The following is a 26,388-nucleotide window of genomic DNA, read 5'->3' on the forward strand; positions in this document are numbered from 1 at the left end:
AATCAGACTTTCCAGCAGTAATCATTACAGTACATTACGTGCAATACAAGCTATTCCAAAGACCAATGAACTTCTAAAACTCCAAGAGCAGTTGTAGAAGGTAATATCAGAAACCGACATGATATTTCCTGCCATTCCGGGTTGAGAATGGATTCTCTGGCGGAATGAAACGAAAGCGTGCGTCCGCCATCCCTCGGGACTCTACATAATGCATGAGCCGGTGCAGGGTTACATAGAGAAACACTCTGAGCTTGCAAAGATCAGGCCAGAGAGAGGAAGTGCACTGATCTGACAACTTCCTGTGATATCATTCATCACCGTTGCATTTGCTTTAGCCATACGATCTGGGCTGTTTGATCGTTCTGCTGTTCATGTGCTTGTTTTATCATGCATCTGAACTGATATAATTCAAGAATTACACCTCTATGCTGTTGTACTCTCACGTTCTGTTCCAAAACTTATGTGAAGCAGCAATTTAAGCTGTCGAGTGTGCTTCAAATGCAAAGGTTATCCCAAAAGAGAAGTAGCATGCATAAACTATTAATTCAATTATAAAATAAAAACAGAAAATATATATTTTATACATTTTATATATTATAAAAAGTGAGGGAAATTATTATAAATACATTGTTGAACACTAAAAAATAAAATAAAAAATATTAATTGTATATTTTATACATTTATATATATAAAAAAGTAGTGAGAGAAATGTTGATTATAAATATATTCTGTTGAATACTGAGAAGTATTAATAAAAATGTTTATAATAATGAATAAAAATAATTATAAAATAAAAATGATAATTTTGAAGTACTGTTGGCTCCCCCTATTGTTTGAATGTGACGAATGCAGCCCAAAATCTAATTCATCAATTTCAACATTTGACGTAAGAGTTTACAAAGCATCCATCTTCTCTTAAATGTCAAGCATTTTATTGCTTATTAGATCAATCTGCTGAGGAACATTAAATTATGCTACACAATAGAGTGAATGCATTCACGGTGACTGGAGGAAATAATAATAATAATAGTCTCATGTGCACCTCTGAACTACCAGTATCAGTGTCACATGCAATGCAGGATCATGGCAAAGATGGAGACTGACAAACACGCACTCACACACACGTCCGAGCCACAAGTGGCATGTCATCCGGACTCCGTCTTCTCCATGCAGTATCTCTCATCTCGTACCCCTACACTCTTACGACACACAGAGGTTTTAATGCCCAGAATTGTCAACCAATCAAATCAACCTGATAACTACTATTTGTTGTCCCATCGCAAGTTGATTTGGTCATCATTCTGTGCATTAAATGGTGAGGGTGTAGGTGAGGCTTCTCAATGCATGTGAGACTGTGATGCTCGCGTCTACAGGTGAAGCAAGGTGATGCAGATTAGACAAGCAAGAGCATTCCTTGAGGAAGAGCAAGGTCAGGAGCTGCCTTTAGGACAGGCGAGCTAGAACCAGAACTTACTTTCCACTAATAACCGGCTCAGATCTCCGAGAGACCAGGCCCGGTCTCGGCAAGTGGTTATTCCTATCGATAAGGACAAAGTTTGTCAGACAAACACACACACACACACAGACACACACATACATATAGAACGCATCACACACGTTGGTTCCTCTGCCTGTGGTTTGAGAAGTGGCTGTTTTGAAAGACTGTCTCTAAAGAGACACGGTCAGCGAACCGCTAAAGAGTCATTTGAGTCTCTCTCAGGTTCTTCACTGACTTACTTTGGCTTTTTTCATGTCGTATTAAAGGAATAGTTCACTCAAAGATCACCTTCATGTCAATCCAAACTTGATGATTAAAGTGTACTGTGGCCACCAAGCTCTCAGAAGAAGAGAAAACACTGTAAAGCTGTGGCTTTATACGTCAGTCACGCATTTGGAATGATATGAGGGTGAGATTGCACCTGAAATACTTTACTTTACTTTTTACTTTAATGCCATATTCACACTACCGTTCAATAGCTGGGGGTCAGTACACTTTTTTATGTTTTTAAAGAAGTCTTTTATGCTCACCAAAGCTGCATTTATGTGATCAAAAATACAGTAAAACAGTAATATTGTGAAATATTATAATTTTAAATAACTGATTCTATGTGAATATATTCTCAAATGTAATTTATTCATGTGATCAAAGCTAAATTTTCAGCATCATTCCTCCAGTCTTCAGTGTCACATGATCTTCAGAAATCATTCTAATATGCTGATTTGCTGCTCAAGAAACATTTCTGATTATTATCAATGTTGAAAATTGTTAATACCTTAAAAGTTAATACCTAATATTTTTGTGGAAACCATGATATTTTATTTATGATTATTTTAATGAAAGTTCAAAAGAGAAGCATTTATTTGAAATGTATTAGAATTTTTGTAACATTATAAATGTCTTTACTGTCACTTTTGATCAATATAAGTCATCATTAGTGAATAAAAGTATTAATTCCTTTTTTAATTTAAATGTATGTATGTAATAAAGGTTTGTAAAGACTCTTACGCTCTTCAATGTGTGTGAGAAAGAGAAATGATGTAGACAGAGAGAGAGAGAGACTGATGTTAGAGACGTGTGACCTGGGGGCAAACAACATACCACTGAAGACCACACACATGTACATGTACTACATATAAAGACACAAACACACACACACACTCAAACAACAGGGAACCATCAATGGATGAGACAGCAGAACATATATGTGGGCTAACTGGTCCTTTTCAACCTGTAGTTCTATCTGTTTTAAAACATTATATCAAATCAGATCACAGAAAGTATTCTTGAACTCTTTTTGGTTACTAGAAAAGAAAAGTGTAAGATATCTGCATGAACAAATGAAATTACGCTGAATCGCAATACAATCAAGACGTCTCATTTTAGTGTGCTTCTGCTCAGTGAAACAAAAGTCAGTCCAAAAAAATCAAAATAAACGTTAACTGACCCAAAATAAAGTAAAGGGTTATGGGAGAATGGCACATGGTTTAAAACGGTTCCAGTACTCACATGTCACTGGCGATGGAGGAGTTTCGGGACATCGACTTCGGCGACAGGTCATAGTCGCTGTCAGAGCGGTAGAGGAAGGATTCCCTCCGCTGGCTGTGCACAAAGTTGGCCTGAAGGATCAGGCCCGAACCCGGACTCGTCATGGGATCCAGGGGACTCCGTCCTGACGACGTGCCATTGTCCACGTCAAAGCTACAAAGAAAGAGAGATACTGGCGTTATGAAACAAATAACGAAATGTTAGCGTAAACACAGTAAGTTTAGTCAAAAAATACAGTGCTCTTCCCCAAAATCAGGGTTTGATGCCTGCATTTTCCCAAGAAGCACATGTGCCCCCAAGTTGGGTGCAATAAAAATTTATCATATAATGTGTTACAAAAGTTCTTTAATTTATTAGAATACGAAAAGTACACTTTAAATGTTTTTACATATTTCTACTCAAACATTTAAATATTTAAACGTTTTTAAATATTTCTGCTTCAACATACATATACAGCTGGACCACAAAACCAGTCAGAAGGGTCAATTTTTTTAAATTGAGATTTATACATCATAAATAAATAAGCTCTCCATTGATGCATGGTTTGTTATGATAGGACAATATTTGGTCGAGATACAACTATTTGAAAATCTGGAATCTGAGGGTGCAAAAAAATGTAATATTGAAAAAAATCACCTTTAAAGTTGTCCAAATGAAGTTCTTAGCCATGCATATTACTAATCAAAAATTAAGTTTTTATACATTTACGGTAGGAAATTTATTTTAAAAAATTCTTCACGGAGCATGACTGTTGCTTATAATGAATGCCACTATAATTTATATATTTTTTATACTTATATTTTTCATTCCTGTTCTGAATACCATTCAATTTAAAGGATTTATTGTACAGTGAGAGGAACTAAAATACATGTTTAGTATGTTTTAAACCTTTTTTTCTATTTAGAAGTATTTTACATTATTTCTGAATGTAATAATAAAATGTGACTTACATACCTACGTGACACGGTTATTATCGTTAACCAAAACTAAAACTATTAAAAAATATTTTGGTACTAAATAAAGCTGAAATAAAATAAAATAAATATGAGATAAAAACTTTAAATTAAACGAACTCTAGAAATGTTGCCTTGGCAACTTACTGAAATAAGTTGAAGCACTAAAATTACTAACTGGAAATAAATAAAAATGAAATGTAAAACTAAAATAAAAATAAAAATATTTTTTGTTAATGAATCAAAAGTAAAATAAAAACTAAGAGATAAAAAAACTAATTTTATATACTAAATATAATTGTATTTACTAAAATGACTAAAACTAAAGTAAAAATAAGTTAAATAGAAATATAAAAAAACTAATTAAAATGGCGAAAGCATATAAAATGACTAATTGTTAAACTGAAAATATAATAATTAAAGCTAATATAAAATTTTAATAAAAACTATAATACTAAATAAACAATACTATAATAACTCCTCATGCAACTTTTTTTTTTTTCTCTCTCAACAATGAAATTTTGACCCAGAGCGACCCAGGCTTATTTTCTGGAAAATATTGTAAATGATAACAGTTTTCATTTTGTGCTGAACTATCCCTTTGAACATAATAAAGAAAGAATAACCCGGCAAGATGTGTATGACACATACAGCAGCAGCAGCACACACTCATCCATCAGGACGACCTGACACATCCGATCTGCTTCACCAGACGTCATGCCGAAGGCTTAACGTCACACGTCACAGAGCAGCTGCGCCTCTTCCCTTTTAAGGCACGGCGGGTCAGCTAAGTTTGGGGTGCGCTGGCAGGTATCTGTCCACCGGGGCCCCGTCTCTGAGAGGCTGACGCATGACAGGGGCCCGGGGTTCCTAGAGGGCCCTTTCTAATTGGCCTGACCGTCAACTGCAGGCACATAGAGGACAATGAGTTTATTTATAAAGGTGCTGAAGACACACGGGAAGAGAGAGAGATGCCCTTGGCCTATTTTGGCATAGGTCGTCCCTGGATAGATTGCAGGCAGGAGACGGGTCCAGAGAGACAAACACAGGCGCATGCAAGGGGGAGAGAAGTCGTTTTGGTGACATGCCACGAGGCGACAGGACGCACTTGCATCTTTCTGAACGCATGCAATGCGGCCCGCCGCACATTTCCAGGTCAGAGCAGGCTGACGGTGTGAGCCGAGAGGAGAAAGAGACGTGCACTGGAGCATGTTGGGGCATCTGTTCTTTAATATGGTCCTGCAACAACACAGCTCATAGTAGAAAAGTCACTAAACACAACATGAAACATTGTGCTTTTTATAGAGCAGCTGGATGTATGCATCATTAATGCAGGATAATAACTGTTGAGATGATTATTGTCTCTTGATTAATGTCTCTTGTGTTGTGAACGGTCTCTGATGGCACATTTGAAATTTGACTCAAGCTCTCAACTGACAGGATTATGAAAGGCCAAAAGACCAGTGGTTGGAAAAAAGTCATGACTTTCTATACGCAAAGATATTTTTACACCGCACTAATGCCACAGTCATGCCGACATCAAACACACTAGACTCACTCACATACACAAGAAATTCATTTCTGTACTCAACAAAATTAACTCTTATTACTCAAAATTTGCTTTCTTGTTCCTGGTAATATTGAGAATGATCCATTAGTGCAAGTTATTCCAAATAAAAAACGAAACCTTCAACTTGCTCCGGCTAAACAACCTTCCTTTTCGTCTGACGTCACCAAACCTTTGTTTTTCCACATCAACTTCAACCGCCTGACTCTATTCTGGTATTTAACACCCACTTTTTACAACCCAGTCAATTCCGGATAGATAAACCAGGCCCTGATCTACGTTATTTCTTGTTACATATCCTGTTTTACTCAGAAGGGTTTCAAGTTGACTAAACATTTAACCATTTTATAGAAATTCTGTGTTTTTCTGTCAATATGGGGTGATGTGTGTACATTAATGAGGAAAAAAAATTAACTTAAATGATTTTAGCAAATGGCTGCAATATAACAAAAAGTGAAAAATGTAAGGGGGTCTGAATACTTTCCGTACCCACTGTATATAGATAGATAGACAGACAGACAAACTTAAAATCAAATAATATTTAAATATAATTTTTACTAATATATATATATATATATATATATATAGCACAAAACCTTCTTTTCTGTCATATGATGCACACAACATTTCATTGTTTGATTTAACCTGAAAAACTGCACGAAAAATTCTAGACTGGAGTTAAAACAGCTTTAAAATAAGCAAGAATATCAATTATTGGATATAGTAAAAACACTATCAGCCTTCAATTTCCATGTGGGTGCATACCAAAATATTCCTATATTTAATATAAATATTAAATCTTAAGAACTAAGAAAATCTGTGGCAGATATCAAACTATGAGATTATACTTTTCATATTAAATTGTAAGCAGGTTTCGAATGCATGACACATGCCATTGAGCCAGAAAGCGAGAATGAGTACAATTTTACCAGATTCCCTCTGTGTTCCTGAGAGAGCTGGTGGAACGTGAGCGTAAAAAAGTTAAAATATTAGAAATGCTGCTAAATAAGTTAAAATTCTAAAATTACTAAAACTAAAACTGAAGTAAAAAATAAAGTTAAATAGAAATATTAAAATACTAATAAAAATGACAAAAGCACATAAAATCACTAAACATTAAACTAAAATGAAAAATTAAATTCAAATTAAATGAAAACTGAAAATATAAAAATAAAAGTTAATTTAAAATATGAATAAATACTATATTATATTAAAAACACTAAAATAATTTTAAAAAATCTCATCTTTCAATATAAAAAGTTAAAAAAATTCATCCATTTAATTGGAAAAATCGCATATAAAAAGGCAAAGATCTCACTATGAGCTCAAATATTTCTTATTAAACTCTTCCCGTGCAAAATGATCTAAGCTCTGCTCTGATTTCTAGAATTTTTGAAACATTTGAGAAGTTTCTGCAGAAAATTCCCATGACGCAAGAGTGCTCTGAGTGGTTTCAAAGGTGTTTTATATGGTTGGCCCATGTGAGAGGAGAGAAAACACAGTATAAAAAAAGAAAGAGTGTGAGAGAAAACAAGCCTATCCATGGAAAAGTGACAGAGTGTGAATGACAGTCTTGACAGGAGTCAGGAGGAGATACAGAGGTGTTTCTGAAAGCTTCAGTGGACTCCACAGAGCTGTTGTGCTTCAACTACACTAATTCTTTTCCTAATATATGTTACAATTCTTTATATGCATTCCAATTTGAACCGATATTCAAGTTTAGCTTCAAAGGAATAAACTGTAACACACTTTCCACCATCCAACTACATCTTTTCTCAATTTGCAGCCTTTATTTTTAAGAGAGCGTGTGTGTATTTCTGCATGATGTGCTTTACTGCACACTTCGACTTCCTCAATGCTGAACTCGAGATGCTCTTCCTGGCACTAGATATGGGAATGCAATTGAATTTCCTTACATGCGAGTGTGTGTGAGTGATATTGCTCAGCAGACTGTATCTGATGCAATAAAAAGACTTACTGATCCATGAAGTAGCACGCAGCATTGGAGGATTTAGGCTGTTCAACTCTTCAACCCTAAACACACATCCACACAAACCCTCCTGACTTTGAACATGCGGCCCAACATTCATCCATCATTACAGGCAACTTGGATTCCTAGCAGACAGGCGCTCTAATTAAAGTAATTAGTAGAGCAGAGACGTGACGTCGATCATAATGACCGGCCCGGGGACGACAGACAACAGATGACTTTTTTTCATTGGAAAAAGCAATGTTATGGATTATGGACTCGTATTTTGGTCACAAGCAATGGTTTAAAGTTAAAAACGTCTTAATGGTGGATTTGTTTCTTAAAAACATGCAGCTTTTCACTTCACAAGATGTTAACTGATGGACTGGAGTGGTGTGGATTACTTGTGGATTATTATGATGTTTTTATCAGCTGTTTGGGCTCTCATTCTGACGGCACCCATTCACTGCAGAGCATCCATTAGTTACATTTCTCCAAATCTGTTCCTATAAACATCTACATCTTGGATGTTACACAATCTATAATGGCCAAACTTCACAATAAACATACTCAGATTAGATTGTAAACTTCACCAAATACCCAGAAATCCTCAATGAAGATTTCCTGCCATCTTCATCGTTGAAACCATACATTAAGTGAAAAAAAAAAGACAGCCAGCCAAATTAAATGTAAATTAATTATGTGATAATGTCACCGGCATTTCAAATGCCAAATTCATCAAATCTCTTCATTCACTGCCTCCTGATCATTCTTGGCAACACTGTTTAACATCAGTGTGATTAGAACAACATTACATTTCCTGCAATCCAGCAGTTGTGTTACGGAGCACACATACAAACACCCTGTTCAGCTGTTTTTAGAATAACCAAGCTCATTGTGCTCTGATAGCAGATGGAAAATTGTGTGCACAGTATTAGCAAAGTCTCATGACATTCTGACGACACGCATCATTTGAGCAGTAAGTGGCATGTGGGTTGTCTTGTGGCTTGAGTCTTTTTGACATGCATCATGGTCAGACCACGCAACATATAATTGTGCTACATTTTCACATAAAAACCAATGAATTCATGCAACAAGGTGGAAGAAGTACATGCACAATGATATTTACACGGTCTGCACATAATGGAATTTTCTGATCATGCCACAATCATTTTAAAAATATACATCTAACTCATTCCAAACAGGAGCACATGCATGCATTTACTCAGGCTTGATTTTAGAATACAACTATGTATTTTAAAGTATAACTATGTAGGAGAAAGTATGCATTCTGCAAAGTGCCAGCAGAACTGAACAAATGAGGAGCTCCAGAAAAACGGAAGGAGGCCCTCTGGTGGAAAACACAGAAATATTAAATTGGCACTGTTTCATTGGTGGTGGGAATCTTTTGACAAAACATGTGATTTAATAATAATAAAAAATAATAAAAGAATAGTCAAAAACATTAAAACACATTTACTGAACTGCTATTTATCCCATAAACTGTAATATATTTTAATACAATATTTATGAGAACTAGCTGTGTAGTAAAAGTGTGAGAAGCAGCTCTTCTTAATTGTGAGTTGTTTGTTAGTGCAAAGGATTGTTGCATCAATATCTTCTTTGGTGTAACACTTGAGGTTTTCTTGTAAAGGAAACTGAAAAAAAAAGCATCAGGGCAATTTATCAACGTAATGGGCCAAAACCAGTTTCCTCTTTCAAAATGAATATCGCACAATTTCCCACATCCTAAACTGATCTGCAGTGACAGTAAATGCAAAAAATGTATGAAATAATAGCACAAAATGACATTCAAATGACTATCAAATGTCACTGAAATGCACACTATTGTTCAAAAGTTTGCGGTCACTAAGATTTTTTAAAACGCTTTTATTCACCAGTGATGCATTAAATTGATCAAAAATTAAAGTAATAACATGTTATAATGTTACAAAAGATTTTGATTTCTGTTTTCAACATTGATAAATATTTCTTGAGCAGCAAATCAGCATATTAGAATTAGGGCCCGACCGATATGGGTTTTTTGGGGCCGATACCGATATTAGGGAGTAAAAAAAAAAAAAAAGGCAGAAACCGAAATAACGGCGGAATTTATTTGTCCACCCTCCGCGCGTCGGTAGCCCCCCGGGATCGCTAGATCGTTTGGAGCCAGACTGCGAATTTAACCACCTGTAATTCCTGAATCCACGCGGGGTGGTCTCATTCGAAAGAGGGCCTCAAGACGTACACTCGATTTGCGTTCGAGAGGGTTCCTCGAGCTGAAGAGATCCCCGAATTTGGTGCGGATTCGCCATGCCGTTACGGAGATATGGCCGTTCAAATTTTCAATGGTTTTCCATAGACTTAAGCTTTAAAGCGTTTCATCCAGGTCACCAGTAGCAAACAATGGAGCGCTCTCTGCTGGACAAACTAAGTAATAAAAAAATGTCATATCGGCGGCATGTTCGCCGAAACCGATATATTGGCGACAGGCTCATATCAGCCGATAATATCGGCAAAACGATATATCGGTCGGGCTCTAATTAGAATGATTTCTGAAGGATCATGTGACACTGAAGACTAGAGTAATGATGCTGAAAATTCAACTTTGCATCACAGGAATAAATTACATTTTAAAATATATTCAAATAGAAATCAGTTCTTTTAAATTATAATAATATTTAAAATTTTTACTGTTTTTACTGTATTTTTGATCAAATAAATGCAGCCTTGGTGAGCATAAGAGACTTTTAAAAACAACCTTACCGACCCCAAAAATTTGAACTATATAGCTGCAGAAAACAATCATTATTATATGCACAACTCCTTTACCCATCATCTACTTTGTAAAATAAAATAAAAGCAAACAACAGGTTGGAGTCAGTACATTTATGTAACTAATATTCATGTAAACAATCTTTTACTTTATTTACATGTGTAACATTTAATTACCGAGATGAGGAAAATACTGTATGTCTAGTAGTCCAGTCCAATACTAAAAACAATGTCCAGAATTTGAGAAAGAGATATAGAGAAAGCCTTCTTTTTTTTTACTTCTTATTTCATCTGCCACTGCAAACTACAAACGTCACAGCAAACCACCCCCAACTTCTGCCAGCTTACCACAGAAAAACACACTTGAGCAAACCAGAATCAGCTTATCTCACTCTGTCAGGCAGCAGATCAAGACACGGAGCCCTCTCGAATGCCACCCTCCGCGCGTCGGTAGCCCCCCGGGATCGCTAGATCGTTTGGAGCCAGACTGCGAATTTAACCACCTGTAATTCCTGAATCCACGCGGGGTGGTCTCATTCGAAAGAGGGCCTCAAGACGTACACTCGATTTGCGTTCGAGAGGGTTCCTCGAGCTGAAGAGATCCCCGAATTTGGTGCGGATTCGCCATGCCGTTACGGAGATATGGCCGTTCAAATTTTCAATGGTTTTCCATAGACTTAAGCTTTAAAGCGTTTCATCCAGGTCACCAGTAGCAAACAATGGAGCGCTCTCTGCTGGACAAACTAAGTAATAAAAAAATGTCATATCGGCGGCATGTTCGCCGAAACCGATATATTGGCGACAGGCTCATATCAGCCGATAATATCGGCAAAACGATATATCGGTCGGGCTCTAATTAGAATGATTTCTGAAGGATCATGTGACACTGAAGACTAGAGTAATGATGCTGAAAATTCAACTTTGCATCACAGGAATAAATTACATTTTAAAATATATTCAAATAGAAATCAGTTCTTTTAAATTATAATAATATTTAAAATTTTTACTGTTTTTACTGTATTTTTGATCAAATAAATGCAGCCTTGGTGAGCATAAGAGACTTTTAAAAACAACCTTACCGACCCCAAAAATTTGAACTATATAGCTGCAGAAAACAATCATTATTATATGCACAACTCCTTTACCCATCATCTACTTTGTAAAATAAAATAAAAGCAAACAACAGGTTGGAGTCAGTACATTTATGTAACTAATATTCATGTAAACAATCTTTTACTTTATTTACATGTGTAACATTTAATTACCGAGATGAGGAAAATACTGTATGTCTAGTAGTCCAGTCCAATACTAAAAACAATGTCCAGAATTTGAGAAAGAGATATAGAGAAAGCCTTCTTTTTTTTTACTTCTTATTTCATCTGCCACTGCAAACTACAAACGTCACAGCAAACCACCCCCAACTTCTGCCAGCTTACCACAGAAAAACACACTTGAGCAAACCAGAATCAGCTTATCTCACTCTGTCAGGCAGCAGATCAAGACACCTCCAGTATGCAAGTCATGAGTGTTTCTGAGCGCGTACGCTACCTGTAGGACTTGAGCAGGCGCTTTCGTTTCATGCCTCTGGTTACGGCTTCGCTGGGGGTGATGAAGTCGCCCGTATGATCCTTCTGAAAGTCCATGGGTTTACGTCTGAGCTAGAGCCTGTCAAGTGTTTCCTGGACTGTCTGGGTTGCACAAACTCCTCCCCTTTCGCACTAAGTGACAGACGTTTGCATGTGGCCTCCGTTAACCCTTGCTCCGCCCCCTGGGTAATCTGATTAGCACTTGGGGACACGGAGTCCAAGCGAGGGCTACTCATACCTCCAGCTTTCCCTTAAAGTACTGCACTAATTTCTCACGAAGACATCAGAAACCCTGTACTTGATGACCCACCACTTCTTTAAAGAGACAGTTCACCTAAAAATAACAATTATGTCATTATATACTTGTTCCAAACCAATAAGACCTTGGATAATCTTTGAAATGCAAATTAAGATATTTTTAATGCACCAAAAGTCTGGGTCCATTTAAAGGGCAGGAAACTTAGAAGATCCAAAAGGATCATAAAGGCATTGTACAATGAATCCATATGAATCGAGCAGTTTAATTCAAGTCTTATGAAGAAATACGATCAATTTATAGGATGAACAGATTTAATTTAGGCACATCTAAACAATGACTGACACTAGGCAGGGGTTAAAGCAAAAAAAAAATCCTGAGCCTGAACTTTTTTCCGGGGGTTGGGGGTTGCGGACACATATGCACAGGGTTATTTGGCAAACAAAAATTATAATTACATTATTTGAAAATGATTTTCCTTGAAACCAACTAGTAACGTATCTGCCATTGCCATTAGCCCTTGACAGGCTCAGACTACAGATTATGGAGGGATATTTGAAACAGCAATACCAAGAAAGTTTACTCACTACAATATGGTGCAAACACATGTAACATTTAGGATGCTTTTGATATCAAGTTTTGCTGGTTAACTTTGTCCTTGACAGGGTACAAGATGACCTACAGTCTAAAACATGAAATTTCTGAAATTGTTTTGTTCAAAAGAAATAATGGTAAATTAAATACTAGGAAATTAATATAAAACAGGAAATATACAAAGACAGTTTACTACAGAAAACTACAGTTCAGTTCAATTAACAACAACAGAAACATTCAAATGCTCCAAGAACTGGTAACTTAAACAGGATTCGTACAGATACTGCAAAATAAAATTCCAGGACTTTCAAGGACTTGCACTACTTTTTTGGTTTTCAAGGACTAAAATCAGATCTCACTTATCAATCAATATTGTTATTATCTTTCAAATTCTAATAAATAAACTAATAAAACATAATGATACAAATAAAGTGCAGCACATGCAAAGAATGCAATGACTGTGGCAACTTTAACATTTGAAAGGATACTATGGAAAAGTTATCGCTTTCCTTATTCAAACTGATTGTTTTTTTCATGAATATATGATTGACCTAAAGAATAAAGCTATATCATACACTTGGAAAATTATGAGCTTTATCACGCTCATAGACACTAGGGGTGTGACAATACACTTAGCTCACAAGGTGAGACGAAATGCAGATACTTTGTTCACTAGAACGAGACAATGTTTTAATACTTTAATAAATTGTAAAAACTTTAAAAAACTAAATATTTGTCTTTTAATCACAAAAAGTAAAAATGCAGTTGTATTTTGAAATGTTTTAACTAATCTTGGGCTTAATTAATGATTATTTTGCTAATCAAGTAATCTAGAGTGAGTAATCTGATGTTGTTTAGTAATACAAATAGAACTAAGTGAAAAACAGGCTTTAATATGACTATATTTATATATAAAGTAACGATGAGGCAATAATAATTGGCCTCAAATAAAGTATCAAAACCAAGTACATGGTTTTATTGAACAACACTGTTAAATACATAATGTAATATGCCTATATTATAACAAATACCTGCAGAGGGCGCCAACGGCCTGGTGATGTTTCATGTATTTCAACGACGTTTAAATCCATTTAATTTTTATATTTGACCACATGCAAAGTCAGAAACTTTTATTTTGAAATCGTGATGTACAATAAATCACATATTTAGAAATATGTTGATGTATTCTCCTGTGTTGGCATAGGTTTAAATTATTTACGTTACAAATCAAGTGAGTTTTCCCAGATAAATGTTAAGCAACCCAAACACACCGCATATGCAGAGGAAGAGATTAGCCCCTTTTACATATCCAGTCTTTACTGGTAAATTGCTGTTAAGAGATCATGTATGAACAGGACTTTTTCACACATGATCACTTTTCACACTGTATTTTAAAAAATACAGGTAAATGCATTCTGGCAAACATATTGTTCTTATGAAGATGACGTGATTACTCTGAGCTGTTTACAAAGCTCCGCTGCTTTTTTAAATAGCTTTTCTATGTAAATATGACGCTATATGGAAATCTTTGACCATTGCGCCTTGCAGCTTTTTCAATGTGTCGCGCTCGAGACTCAGGCTTCTTTTCCATTCAGCAGCTGCGCTTGCGTCTTGTGTTTTTAAGAGCAAAAACTTTTGATTGGCTAGTAATGTTAGTTTGGTTGAGAGTGAAAGCTGTGTTCCTCTCATACATTGGTAGGCGAACTCATGAACTCGAACATGATATCAACAAATGTTTTTAAATAAAGGAGTTTTTAAATGTAGGATGACTATCTTTTTTTCCTGCAGCCAAACGCCGCATGGCGGAGATCCGGCACAGTGCCGGAGAACTTTAAGACCTGCACTAGGGCTGAGTGATATGGCCAAAAAAATTATCACAATAAAATTGTTCATATCAGTCAATATTGATCATTATCACGATAAATGTCAAATCTTTATTTCTTTCAAGTTTAAAAGCAGTTTTTTGCTCCTAATTAAAAAGTTGTAGAAAGCAGACCATTAACTGTGGTTTTAAACTACTCTTTATGGTCAGAACATGACAAATACTTCACGTTTTTGAATTCTTTACACTTTTCCAGTGATTTTTTCTTTAACAAAATAAACATCTTAAAGTGCCCCTATTATGAATTTTTGAAAATGACCTTTTATGCAGTGTGTAACACAGCTCTAAGTGAATGAAAACATCCTGCAAACTTTTAAATATTGTAGAAACTTAATTTTCTGTAAAGTTGCTTTGCAACGGATTTGTATTGTAAAAAGCGCTATACAAATAAACTTGAATTAAATCTGAAAGTGCACCGTGTATAAAGTTATTGTCTCTCAAAAGAAAGAGTCGTCTCTGAATCATTGAAACGAGTCGTTTTTAAAACGAATCCCAAGCCGTTTCATGTTGACGTCAACATGAAACATTAGCATATTGCCCGCCCACTTGTTGGTCTTTTCGTGTTGGTCTGAATGAAAATGCTAATTCATTCTTTGTCACTAGGTGCCTCTTTTGGAGCTTGGAGCAGTTTCTCTGGTAACGTTGTACACAAAGCAGCACTGCGCTCACAAACGCTGCTTTATCAGGCATTACAGACACGATGAAATGAAAATGAGACCAATCGACCAATCACCGCAGATTAGCGTCACGCAAAGGAGGGTTTTGTAAAAATGTATCGTTGAGCGAATCATTTCGGAGTCGTTGAGCAAGTAAGGTAAAAAATAAATGCATATTATAAGACAATGAAAGTGTTTTTTGACCTTGCATGCATGTCAATCTGGTGTTGGGGACTCCCAAAACCAAAATATGAACCTTTCTTTCATTACCCATAATAGGGGCACTTTAATAGAAAAATTTATTTCTTAGTTTCTACATGTTCTAATGAGTGATATTGTGTCAAATCATGAAGCAGGTTTGTGTTCCTTTGATAATGCGAATCTTCAGCACAGTTTGTAGTGCAGGCTGCAATATTAATTAATATTTTCCTCTTAGAAATGCACATTTGACAGTTGCTTGAGATGCAGATGTATATTTATGTTCATTATCAAAAACAGTAACATCTGTTAAAATTGTAACAACCTCATTTTTATATGGTGAAATGTCATTATTATTATATAATATTAGTGTTTGAGTTTTATTAACATTAACCATTGGCCTTCCATAGTAGCATACATTCAGATCATGATAACCACAGTTAAAACCACACATATAGCACCTCAATACCATGGTAAAAAATATCTATATGGTTTCTAGGTATTTGTATGAAAAGCAGTAGTCTAGTATAAATGCACAAACACTATAGCTGAATTACAAATTTTAAGTGTGAAGTGCGACAACCAATGAGGTTTGTTCAAGCGTGCAACGCACATGAGCTTCCTGTGTTTAACCAATGTGATTTGTTCTAAGCATGTGTGTTTATAGGTGAATAAAAGCCTAAATTAATTCTGCTCATCATATAAAGCGATCACACAGTATCTCTTTACAAGACCTTTTAAACCACTAGATTCATAAGGATTCAGTTTATGCCGCCTTTATGACCTTTTAAGTTTTGGTAACCTGGACAGAAACCTCTCAGGTTTCATGAAGACTATCAAAGAATAACCAAAGCCTTATGGGCTGAACTATCCCTTTAAAGTGACCACACCACATTTGCATGCTTACAAACCAAAAACCTCACAGAGCGATCTCAACCTCACGGTGAAAGGCTTGTGGGTGAAATCCTCTTTCCGATTCACCTTTACACGACCACGCTTCCGTTTGCCACAGGCTGTGTGTAATTGAAGTTTCCTGCTCCCTCTGCGGTCGAGTGGTGGTTTTGGGCGCCTCACATTCATGTAAGACCCTAAGAAGCGCGCTGGGGGAGGAAGTGCATTGGTATAATTCCTCCTGAAGGGCTTGTGTGGATCTGAAACTGAACCGTGTTGAGGCCAGAGAAGAATGAGCCAAAGCTCTCTCTAAACCCATCAAGTCATCAGCAGGTTCGGTGCCTGTGTTAACTGGCCATCAACTGTGCAAACTGAGTCACTCATTAAATCAGAAACGGGTGTTTAGACAACACTCTGTGCAAGTCTCAAGAGAACGCTTTCACCATCTCAGCCGGTCTGTGATAAAACATGCTGATGGGGCAAATTCTCACACTCTTAAGCTGCTTTGCTCCTCACATAACAGAGCAATCAGATTACGGCTGACATTTACAAAGTTTAGCACAAACAGTTAGCGTAAATTTAATTCCTACAGGCGTCAGGTGAACAAACATCTTTAGTGTGCTTCTTATTTGATTTTAAGGAAAAAACTGAATGGTTAACAAACATGATCATAAACGTATTATTCTCAATGCCATGAAACAACAAGTGCCACTTCCCTGTGCACAAAGTTAAGCTACAGAAGGATGTTTCTATGTGGTTACTAGTCCTGTCACTAAGAAAAATAACTAAGGGTGCTCCGATCAGGTTTTTTTGGGCTGATTGGCAATCATGGCCTTCTTTTGATCATAGGCGTCAGGTGAACAAACATCTTTAGTGTGCTTCTTATTTGATTTTAAGGAAAAAACTGAATGGTTAACAAACATGATGATAAACGTATTATTCTCAATGCCATGAAACAACAAGTGCCACTTCCCTGTGCACAAAGTTAAGCTACAGAAGGATGTTTCTATGTGGTTACTAGTCCTGTCACTAAGAAAAATAACTAAGGGTGCTCCGATCAGGTTTTTTTTGGGCCGATTGGCGATCATGGCCTTCTTTTGATCACGTAGAATTATTTATAGTGATTTTAACAGACATTTATTCAGGGCCTGAATTTCATTTTTGAAAATGGGGTGAATTCTCCTCTTAGGTGACTCTTGTGGGGGGGGCATAATTTTTTTTTTTACATTTTTCAAAAATATATAATTATCTCACCTAATTGTTTGATCATGCAGTGCATTTTTGTTTTTATAACGGGGCAATTGTTGCACAATAGCTTACACACAGCACAAGCCTGATTTGGTGAGCTGTATGTGAACCCAGCGCGAGTGCTGAATGATTTAAACACTGGCAAGAATGAAAAAGAAATGCAAAAGAAACGGGTGTTTAGACAACACTCTGTGCAAGTCTCAAGAGAACGCTTTCACCATCTCAGCCGGTCTGTGATAAAACATGCTGATGGGGCAAATTCTCACACTCTTAAGCTGCTTTGCTCCTCACATAACAGAGCAATCAGATTACGGCTGACATTTACAAAGTTTAGCACAAACAGTTAGCGTAAATTTAATTCCTACAGGCGTCAGGTGAACAAACATCTTTAGTGTGCTTCTTATTTGATTTTAAGGAAAAAACTGAATGGTTAACAAACATGATCATAAACGTATTATTCTCAATGCCATGAAACAACAAGTGCCACTTCCCTGTGCACAAAGTTAAGCTACAGAAGGATGTTTCTATGTGGTTACTAGTCCTGTCACTAAGAAAAATAACTAAGGGTGCTCCGATCAGGTTTTTTTTGGGCCGATTGGCGATCATGGCCTTCTTTTGATCACGTAGAATTATTTATAGTGATTTTAACAGACATTTATTCAGGGCCTGAATTTCATTTTTGAAAATGGGGTGAATTCTCCTCTTAGGTGACTCTTGTGGGGGGGGCATAATTTTTTTTTTTACATTTTTCAAAAATATATAATTATCTCACCTAATTGTTTGATCATGCAGTGCATTTTTGTTTTTATAACGGGGCAATTGTTGCACAATAGCTTACACACAGCACAAGCCTGATTTGGTGAGCTGTATGTGAACCCAGCGCGAGTGCTGAATGATTTAAACACTGGCAAGAATGAAAAAGAAATGCAAATTATAAACTTTAGTGACGATGCGACACTGCCTCGATTGTGCAAGTAACATTTCCTGTGTCAACTGTGCAGCTCACTTATAGTGCAGACGCGATGTGCTTATTTGAAGAGGGAAAGAGAGAGAGCGCACGGTGATTCACTCACGCTGTTTGTGAAATTACATCTCACAGAAAGTTTTCAAATTACTTTGTAAGTTATTTAAAAAAGAAATATGAATTATACCTCACCTTCAGCATTATAATTGTTTTAGCCACTCTGGACCGAGATTGAGACGTGCCGCTGCATGCTATAAACCTCTCACAGCAGGTGCGTCATCAGCTTGAGATCGGAATGAGATCGATAGACGATCAATCGGCGCAGCCCTAAAAATAACAGAAGCTCTCTCCTCAATAAACCACGATTTGATGCATCATTCATGTCAGTGTGGGGTGAGTTATGCACAAGGTTTAATTTACAGTTTTGGACTGACCCCAGCTTTAAGAATAAGCAATAGTATTTGGTAAAATTTTCCAGTAAAGTATAATTTATTAACACTAGTTAATGCATTTGGTATCATGAACTAACAAAAAATAAATAAATGAAATAAAATAAACAAATATTTGTTTTAAAATATATTTTGTTTCTATATTAATGTTAATTTATAAAAAAATATAGTAAAGTTAATTTTGTTTTACAATATTTTTTTTATAAATTAACATTAATATAGAAACTAAATATATTTTAAAACAAATATTTTTTATTTTATTTCATTTATTTATTTTTTGTTAGTTCATGATACCAAATGCATTAACTAGTGTTAATAAATAAAATATATAAAATAATTGCAAATACATGAAAAATAAAATATAGCTACACAAATATAAAATATTTCATTTCACAATTACAATAAGCAGAACTGAACTGAATTCAACCATAAGCTTAATTAAGCCATTTGAACTGAATTAAGCACTGTTTGAAATCATTACCTGCCAGAAAATATTTTTATTAATGTATATTCATGATATATTTATTAATGTTAATTTATTTAACACTTGAAATGTTAATTTATTTAACACTTGAAATCTGCTAAATAATTAAAATTAAGTTAAACATTATCATGAACTAACAATAAAAAAAAAACATTTTTACAGCATCTATTAGTCAATATTACTCTTAATTAAAGCAAAATAAAATATAAAAATATTGATATTTAAATATAAAATATTAAATTTAATTGCACAACAGAACTGAAATAAATTGAATCGAACTGAATTCAGCCATGTTTGACGTTTGAATGTTAATTCATGTTTGAATTAAAATGAAGGAAATTTAATAAATACTAAGAATATTGTTCATTGTTAGTTCATAACATCTAATGCATTAAAAGTAACAAATTAAACCTTCCTTAGCCGATTAACAGCAGCACCCATCACTCCACCACGTGTCAAATCCACATCCTTGTTATTGGACGCACATATATCAAATATTTTTGTGCATTTTGAGAAAACCAATTGCGTGTAACTTATTTGCTTTGCATTACTCTGGTCACATCAGTTGACCAAAAGTAAAAGTGTCACTCCATGTTGGAAATACCACTAATAATAGCATAATTCTCAGTAGGTTTCTCTATAGCGGGTGAATCCGAGCGAGTGTCTCTCACCTGATACGGCTCTATTAATCTCTTTAAGGCGAATGTGATTAAGTGATGCTATAAACACATTACCAGCCTGAGCTCAGCTTCGCCACAAGTCTCGCTTTAAGAATAAACAAATACATACACTAGCATAACAAACAGCCATAGAAGGTAGAGCAGCCCAACATAAGCAAACAGCTAGAAACCCGAATGCTGCACCACCAGAGTCCAACATAAAGCAAATAACAACCGTTACCATCTTCTCCGGGCTTTAATGTCGATGGGTTTGTTGGTGGCAAACGGGGAGCCGCTGGTGGACATGCAGCGAGGTTTGGCGAGCAGCTCGAGGGACAAGAGGTCGGTGCAAGCGGGTAAACTCATCTTTGACATCAGCTCATCTCTTTCCCTTTCCTCGCTTTATGAACACAGCACGAGGCAATGTGACACCCTCCGCTGCAGAGATGCTGAGCATTCATAGTCATATTCAGCACCTCGCTCAACCTCTAGCCAAACATCATACATGGGGAACAGCGGCGATACGCTCTCATCCAGAGACCTGCCAGTTTACCACTGGAGCTGCCAACATCTGATGAAACTTATTTTGACTTGATGTTTATTGACTGGTGTTTATTGTCTGCTTGGTGTTACTGCTGCACTGTTGCATATTGTCAGACCAATATATGGACCAGATCATATTTGGTCATTTAGGGATTATATTAGCAATTATATAAATTGGCTGTTTTAAAGCTGATGAATCTGCTGCAAGGGATGTGCAATAAAATTGTCACCTGAATGTGCATAGACAGGCAAACTGCATACATTAGTTAATTTTAGCTGCTAACTAAAGCACAAAAAGATGGAAAAACTTAAACATATTATTATCACTCATTCTGATAGCAAAATAATACTATATATTTAGTGTGTATATATATTGTGTACAATGTACATGTTCAAATAATTCTGATCACATCTTCTGCAAATATTTAGCTAAAAAATACACTACATTTTAATAATAAAATAAAATGTAATTTAATTGAATTGCCCTTACTAATCAAACAGTTGGCTATTAGGCAACCCGTTAGCTGACCAGTGTACAATGTACATTTCTGTCAGGACCACTATCGTCAAAGATGATTGACAATTAGCATACAGTTTGGATTGGCGGCATGGTTCTGTTCTGGGCAAGAACTCCCTGCGCATCCATGCAGCCTAGCATGGATGAGAGCAGGGAGAGCAGTAAGAACATAACCAACATAAATGTATTGCAGATATTGTTAAAGTTCAATAATTTTATGTACACATTTTAGAATTAGTCTGATTCAAAGTAGAATCAGAAGGCTGAATCCTGACTGACAGAGGAGGAGCTGGGGATGGAGGAGGGTAATTAGCTATTGAGCAATGTGAAAACTGCTGATAATACTGAGGGGCCTTACATATGAATGCTTAGGTATGTATTCCCATAGGTAGATGGGGATCAGCTGAGAGTCAGCTGATGCGAGCTTGACTAACGTGACCTGCCAGAACTAAAGCTACGCTTGATTTTCTGTTCTGATTCGGATTAAATGTACTACTCTGGCAAATTAGTACAAATAAACAAATAAATACATTTTAATTGAATTTAATTTATACTAATCAACTGGCTGGTTATTAGACAACCAGTTGATTAGTCGACCAGTATGACCAATCTCTAATGTGCGCCTGGCCAATTAACGGTTTCAAAATCCTTTGACAATCTCAAGTATGTACATGTTTCTGTTTTGAAGTAATTCTGATTAAATTTTTTGCAAATATTTTGCAAAACAAATGTTTATCTTAATTCAGAATTTTTGCATATTAAAACACATCATATGTTCTCTAATGTTCACTGGTCACTCTGCTTTCTAGATACTAGAATACACAATTTAATGGAAAAACTAATAACAGTGTTACAAACCCTATTGTCTGCTCGTGCATCGTCCTCCATGTGGAAGGGAAGCGTGAGTGTACTGTACATGGACAGGTGAATTCATTGTATTGATTTATGACCGTGTGTTCAGCACTGGTGATGAAAACAGCAGAGCAGCAGATGTTTGCGGGAATCATAAAGCCTCTTCCCTTGACTATTCATTTCTCTACAAAACAGAAAACTATGATTAATTCAGGGAAGAAGATATGGCTTCATTGATCCCATCTGCTCTAAAAGGATTGTGATGTTGAAACTGATGATTCATTTAGCGACGGGCTATTGGGTCGTTCCTGGTCGGGTAACCGGGCAGAATGTATGACCAATGAATACACAGCAGAGTTAAATATGATTTTAGGATTAAAACTGTAATATATTTATGGCCACTTGAACCATTCTAAGAAGGTGCACCTGGTGCAATCTGACAAAAAAATTAAACAATATTTAGAAATATGTAGAGTAATAGCTGTTGCAATTGCATGGTTGAATAACAATGTCTGCCAAATTAATAAAGGTAAATGTAATTATTGAAATATTGAAACATAAATCAAATTAAGTTTAACAAATAAAACCTAAAACAATTTAAATAATAATAATAGTTGGGTTAAATGCATACTTTAAATGTATTGGCTAAATTAGTAACTTATTAATAATCAGATCAATCAAATTAAGTTAACAAATAATATCTGAATAAAAATAAAACAAAACAATTTAAAGCTAAATTAATCAATTTCTGCTAAATGAATAAATGTAATTATTAATAAACAGGGAAGTTTATCAAATAAAATGTATAAATAAAATAAAAAACATTTACATTTAATTTAATAAAAATAAGTTAGTATAAAAAAATAAAACAAATTTAAATTAAATAATAAAATAAAAATGTGCCTCACAATCTTTTGTCTAATTATCTGACCTGGTCGTATTCAGCTGTGTTTGCATGCATGTGCACAGAAAGGAGGTCAGCATTAGGTAGATCAGGTGGCGTGGCAATATATCACTTTGTAAATAGCTAGTCAAACCTTCGGCTTGTAACCTCTGCATTTTTCATCAGCATTGTAACCATGGTCCCCGAGGTGCAGACAAAACCCTCTACAGGTGCAGTCCTGTTTCTGTGCACCTCATGGAAACAAGCAAACTAAATTGTTGCCGCATACTAGTTGATGAATATCGTGATGCGATAGGCCCACCCTACTGGTTAGCTGAACCAATCACATCACAGGAGTGAAGCTATATACCACACAAAGAGAAATTATCCTGTGATTAAATGCAAAAAATATAGATTAATGAAGTGTTACTAGGCTAAACCTACCAGTCTATGGTTGCTGTGTTTCCTTTAAACACCACTAGAGGGCGATACTCTCATACCTGATCTCCACAAAGCGAATCTATTTAATAATGTTTGCCAAACTGAGATCTGAATAACACAAAACAAGAAAGATTCACAATTGCACTGTCATTGGACAACTCGGGTTGCAGCCAGATATGGTTCAAGATGGCCGACTAGTTGATTAGTTTGTATGGGAAAAACTGCACTAATCAGTTAGCTTCAGCTGGAGACACAGATGCTGACCTAGAGACGGTGGAGTTTCTGGAAAAATAAAAGGAGGGAAAACAAACGAGGGCTGGAGGAGCAGCGGCCCCATGTGAGACCTCTATTGATTGGTCTGATTCAGTGTCTACGATGGAGACCCAGAGACGACACAATCACATCTCCTGCCACCCCTCATTTAGCCATCGCTTTGCACGGATACACTCCGCCAGCTGTGTCCCAGCGCCCTGCACTCCTCTACCCATCTTCATCCTCGGCCTTACCATTGGAACTGGGTTCACATGAAAGATGACTCAAGCTTCAGAAATTTACAAATGTGACGCTAAAACAAAAATGGACTCCATTGAAGGCCCTTGTTCACACCTGGTATTTTGGTCCGTCTCAGGTAATCACAAGCCGTCAGCTGAGATAAAAGACACACGAAAATGTGATGGAAACACGAAACATTTTATACTGAAATTTACACTCGTTTTTCATGAATTTGAACTGAGGCCACAAACAGAAAACTAGAAAACCTAAATTTGAACGTTAGAACGACAGACAGACAGACAGACAGATAGACAGATAGATAGATAGATAGATAGATAGATAGATAGATAGATAGATAGATAGATAGATAGATAGATAGATAGATAGATAGATAGATAGATAGATAGATAGATAGACAGGTAAAACGATAGATAGATAAATAGAACGATAGACAGACAGAACGAACGATAGATGGATGGATAGTTAATCCATCTACACTTGTAATTAGTAAATTAATGCAGGAGAACTGAATCAGCGGCTGGAGTTGTGTTATGTCAATACAACAGCTTCCTGACTGATAAAAGACTCCGAGCACCTCAGGAGTGCTGTCTTTGAAACGGAGACTTGTGAACAATGGCTCACTTAACCATGTTTGTCCTGTTGATGGTGAAACCGTGATTTATGAGCAGCCGACATCACTGAACAATACAGTAAGTTGACTGATGACTGACGAGTTATTCTGCTCTTCATACACAGGCTGGTGGGGGTCTGTTACAAACCCCTAGAGCAGAAGACACAAACTAAAGTAATTCCAGATGTCTTTGGAACTTGGACATCTTGAAAGATCAGTGTGTCCTCTGGAAGCACCAAAAGGCTTAGGATTGTTGACCCGGGATTGTTTGGGAAGCACCGTTGGAATGTTTTTCTTAGATCAAGTTAACTAGCCTCTGTTTCAGCTCAGATCCCGTCCCTCCCTCACCGACTGAACTGCCTAATAAGGAAGGTGGCGTCTTCATTTATATGGGCTCTTCATTGACGCCACATGGTGGTTTGGTCAAGCAGGTATAATTACGGCCACCAGCAGATACCGTAACACAAGACGACCATCGATTGACATCACAAGTCACATGATACATGCTTTAAACTTAAACTAATCAGTCTTTCATCTTCCATGGCCATCATGACATTCTTTTCCATCTTGTTGTGTTGGAGCTCCAAAACACCCTAAAACGATACAACTACTGCTGTATTTAAATACTACAAAGCAGATATAAAGCAGCAAATCAGCATATTAGAATGATTTCTGAAGGATCATGTGACACTGAAGACTGGAGTAATGATGCTGAAAATTCAGCTTTGATCACAGAAATAAATAACATTTTACAATATATTTAAATAGAAAACAGTTATTTTAAATTGTTATAATATTTCACAATATTACAGTTTTTACTGTATTTTGATCAATTAAATGCAGCCTTGGTGAGCATAAAAGACTTCTTTTGAAAACATAAAAAAATTTAACCAACTCAAACTTTTAAATGGTAGTGTAAATGAATTATAATAAAATATCGGTGTAGATGCAAATGCCGACATTATTGTTCTTTTTAGAGAATATATAAAAAAAGATATAAAAGTTATAGTAAATGTTATTTACAGTAGTTTCTAATCAAATAAATACCTTAATTGCAATATAAATTGCTTCGGATAAAAGTGTCTGTCAAATGCAATAAAAGTAAATGTGAAATGCCCATCTCTGCAGTATATGTGGGTCAAACTTGTTTAAAAAGGTGCAAGGGTGCAAGATGAGACATGTAGCCAGAGCTGATCTCCTAAAGCCCTTCAGTGGATCAGATTCACAGTCGAGGCATGACAAATGTGACTATGAATGCTGTGAAACACGTTTAACTAGCTAGATGAAACTGAGCTATAATTAGCAACAGAGTTCTGACATCACTTTTAAAATGTTTTAACCCTGTAAAGCCTGACATATGAAATAAGAGTCAGAATTAGTTTTTTTCTTTCTTAAAAAATGGAACATTAAAAAAAAATGTAAATCAAAAGAAAAAATTGTTTGTTGAGTATCATATTTAATACATCTGGCTTTTATTGCACATATAGTATAATATAGTTGAGAATATTGAGCTCATACTGAAGAAGGAAAAAACAACTTAATTTAAGTCAGATCTCAAACGGAGCAAAAATATGCAATTTGGTGCAGATGTTGATACTTGTATGGCCAAAAAGTAAGATGAAATTCTGATAGCTTGTCATTTAATCAATGCGATCTTTATAACAGTATAACAGACTACTTGCATGATGTCAACGCAATGACACAAATATCAGTTGTCACTCTATATTTCCCAATAATGTCTTAGTAAGATCAATTTAAATAATTCGTTTTATGATCAAAGCTCTGTAATGCAATGCAATACAATGATAATTGAGAGATGAACAAATAAACGTTCCTCGGAAGCCTGATGATC

The 26,388-nt window shown here is 35.9% G+C and overlaps 1 protein-coding gene across 1 annotated transcript in view; it reads right to left on the reverse strand.

The window, feature by feature from the left end:
- LOC107588996 (cAMP-specific 3',5'-cyclic phosphodiesterase 4D-like) overlaps nucleotides 1–26,388 on the reverse strand; it is a 218,686-nt gene that overhangs the window by 32,746 nt on the left and 159,552 nt on the right. The window contains exon 4 of the mRNA XM_016277293.1: nucleotides 3,008–3,199. Coding sequence (XP_016132779.1) covers nucleotides 3,008–3,199 — 192 coding nt within the window. The remainder of the gene's footprint in view (nucleotides 1–3,007; nucleotides 3,200–26,388) is intronic.

The sequence above is a fragment of the Sinocyclocheilus grahami genome, unplaced genomic scaffold (genome assembly GCF_001515645.1).
Source record: "Sinocyclocheilus grahami isolate Dianchi unplaced genomic scaffold, SAMN03320097.WGS_v1.1 scaffold110.1, whole genome shotgun sequence".
NCBI classification, from domain to species: domain Eukaryota; kingdom Metazoa; phylum Chordata; class Actinopteri; order Cypriniformes; family Cyprinidae; genus Sinocyclocheilus; species Sinocyclocheilus grahami.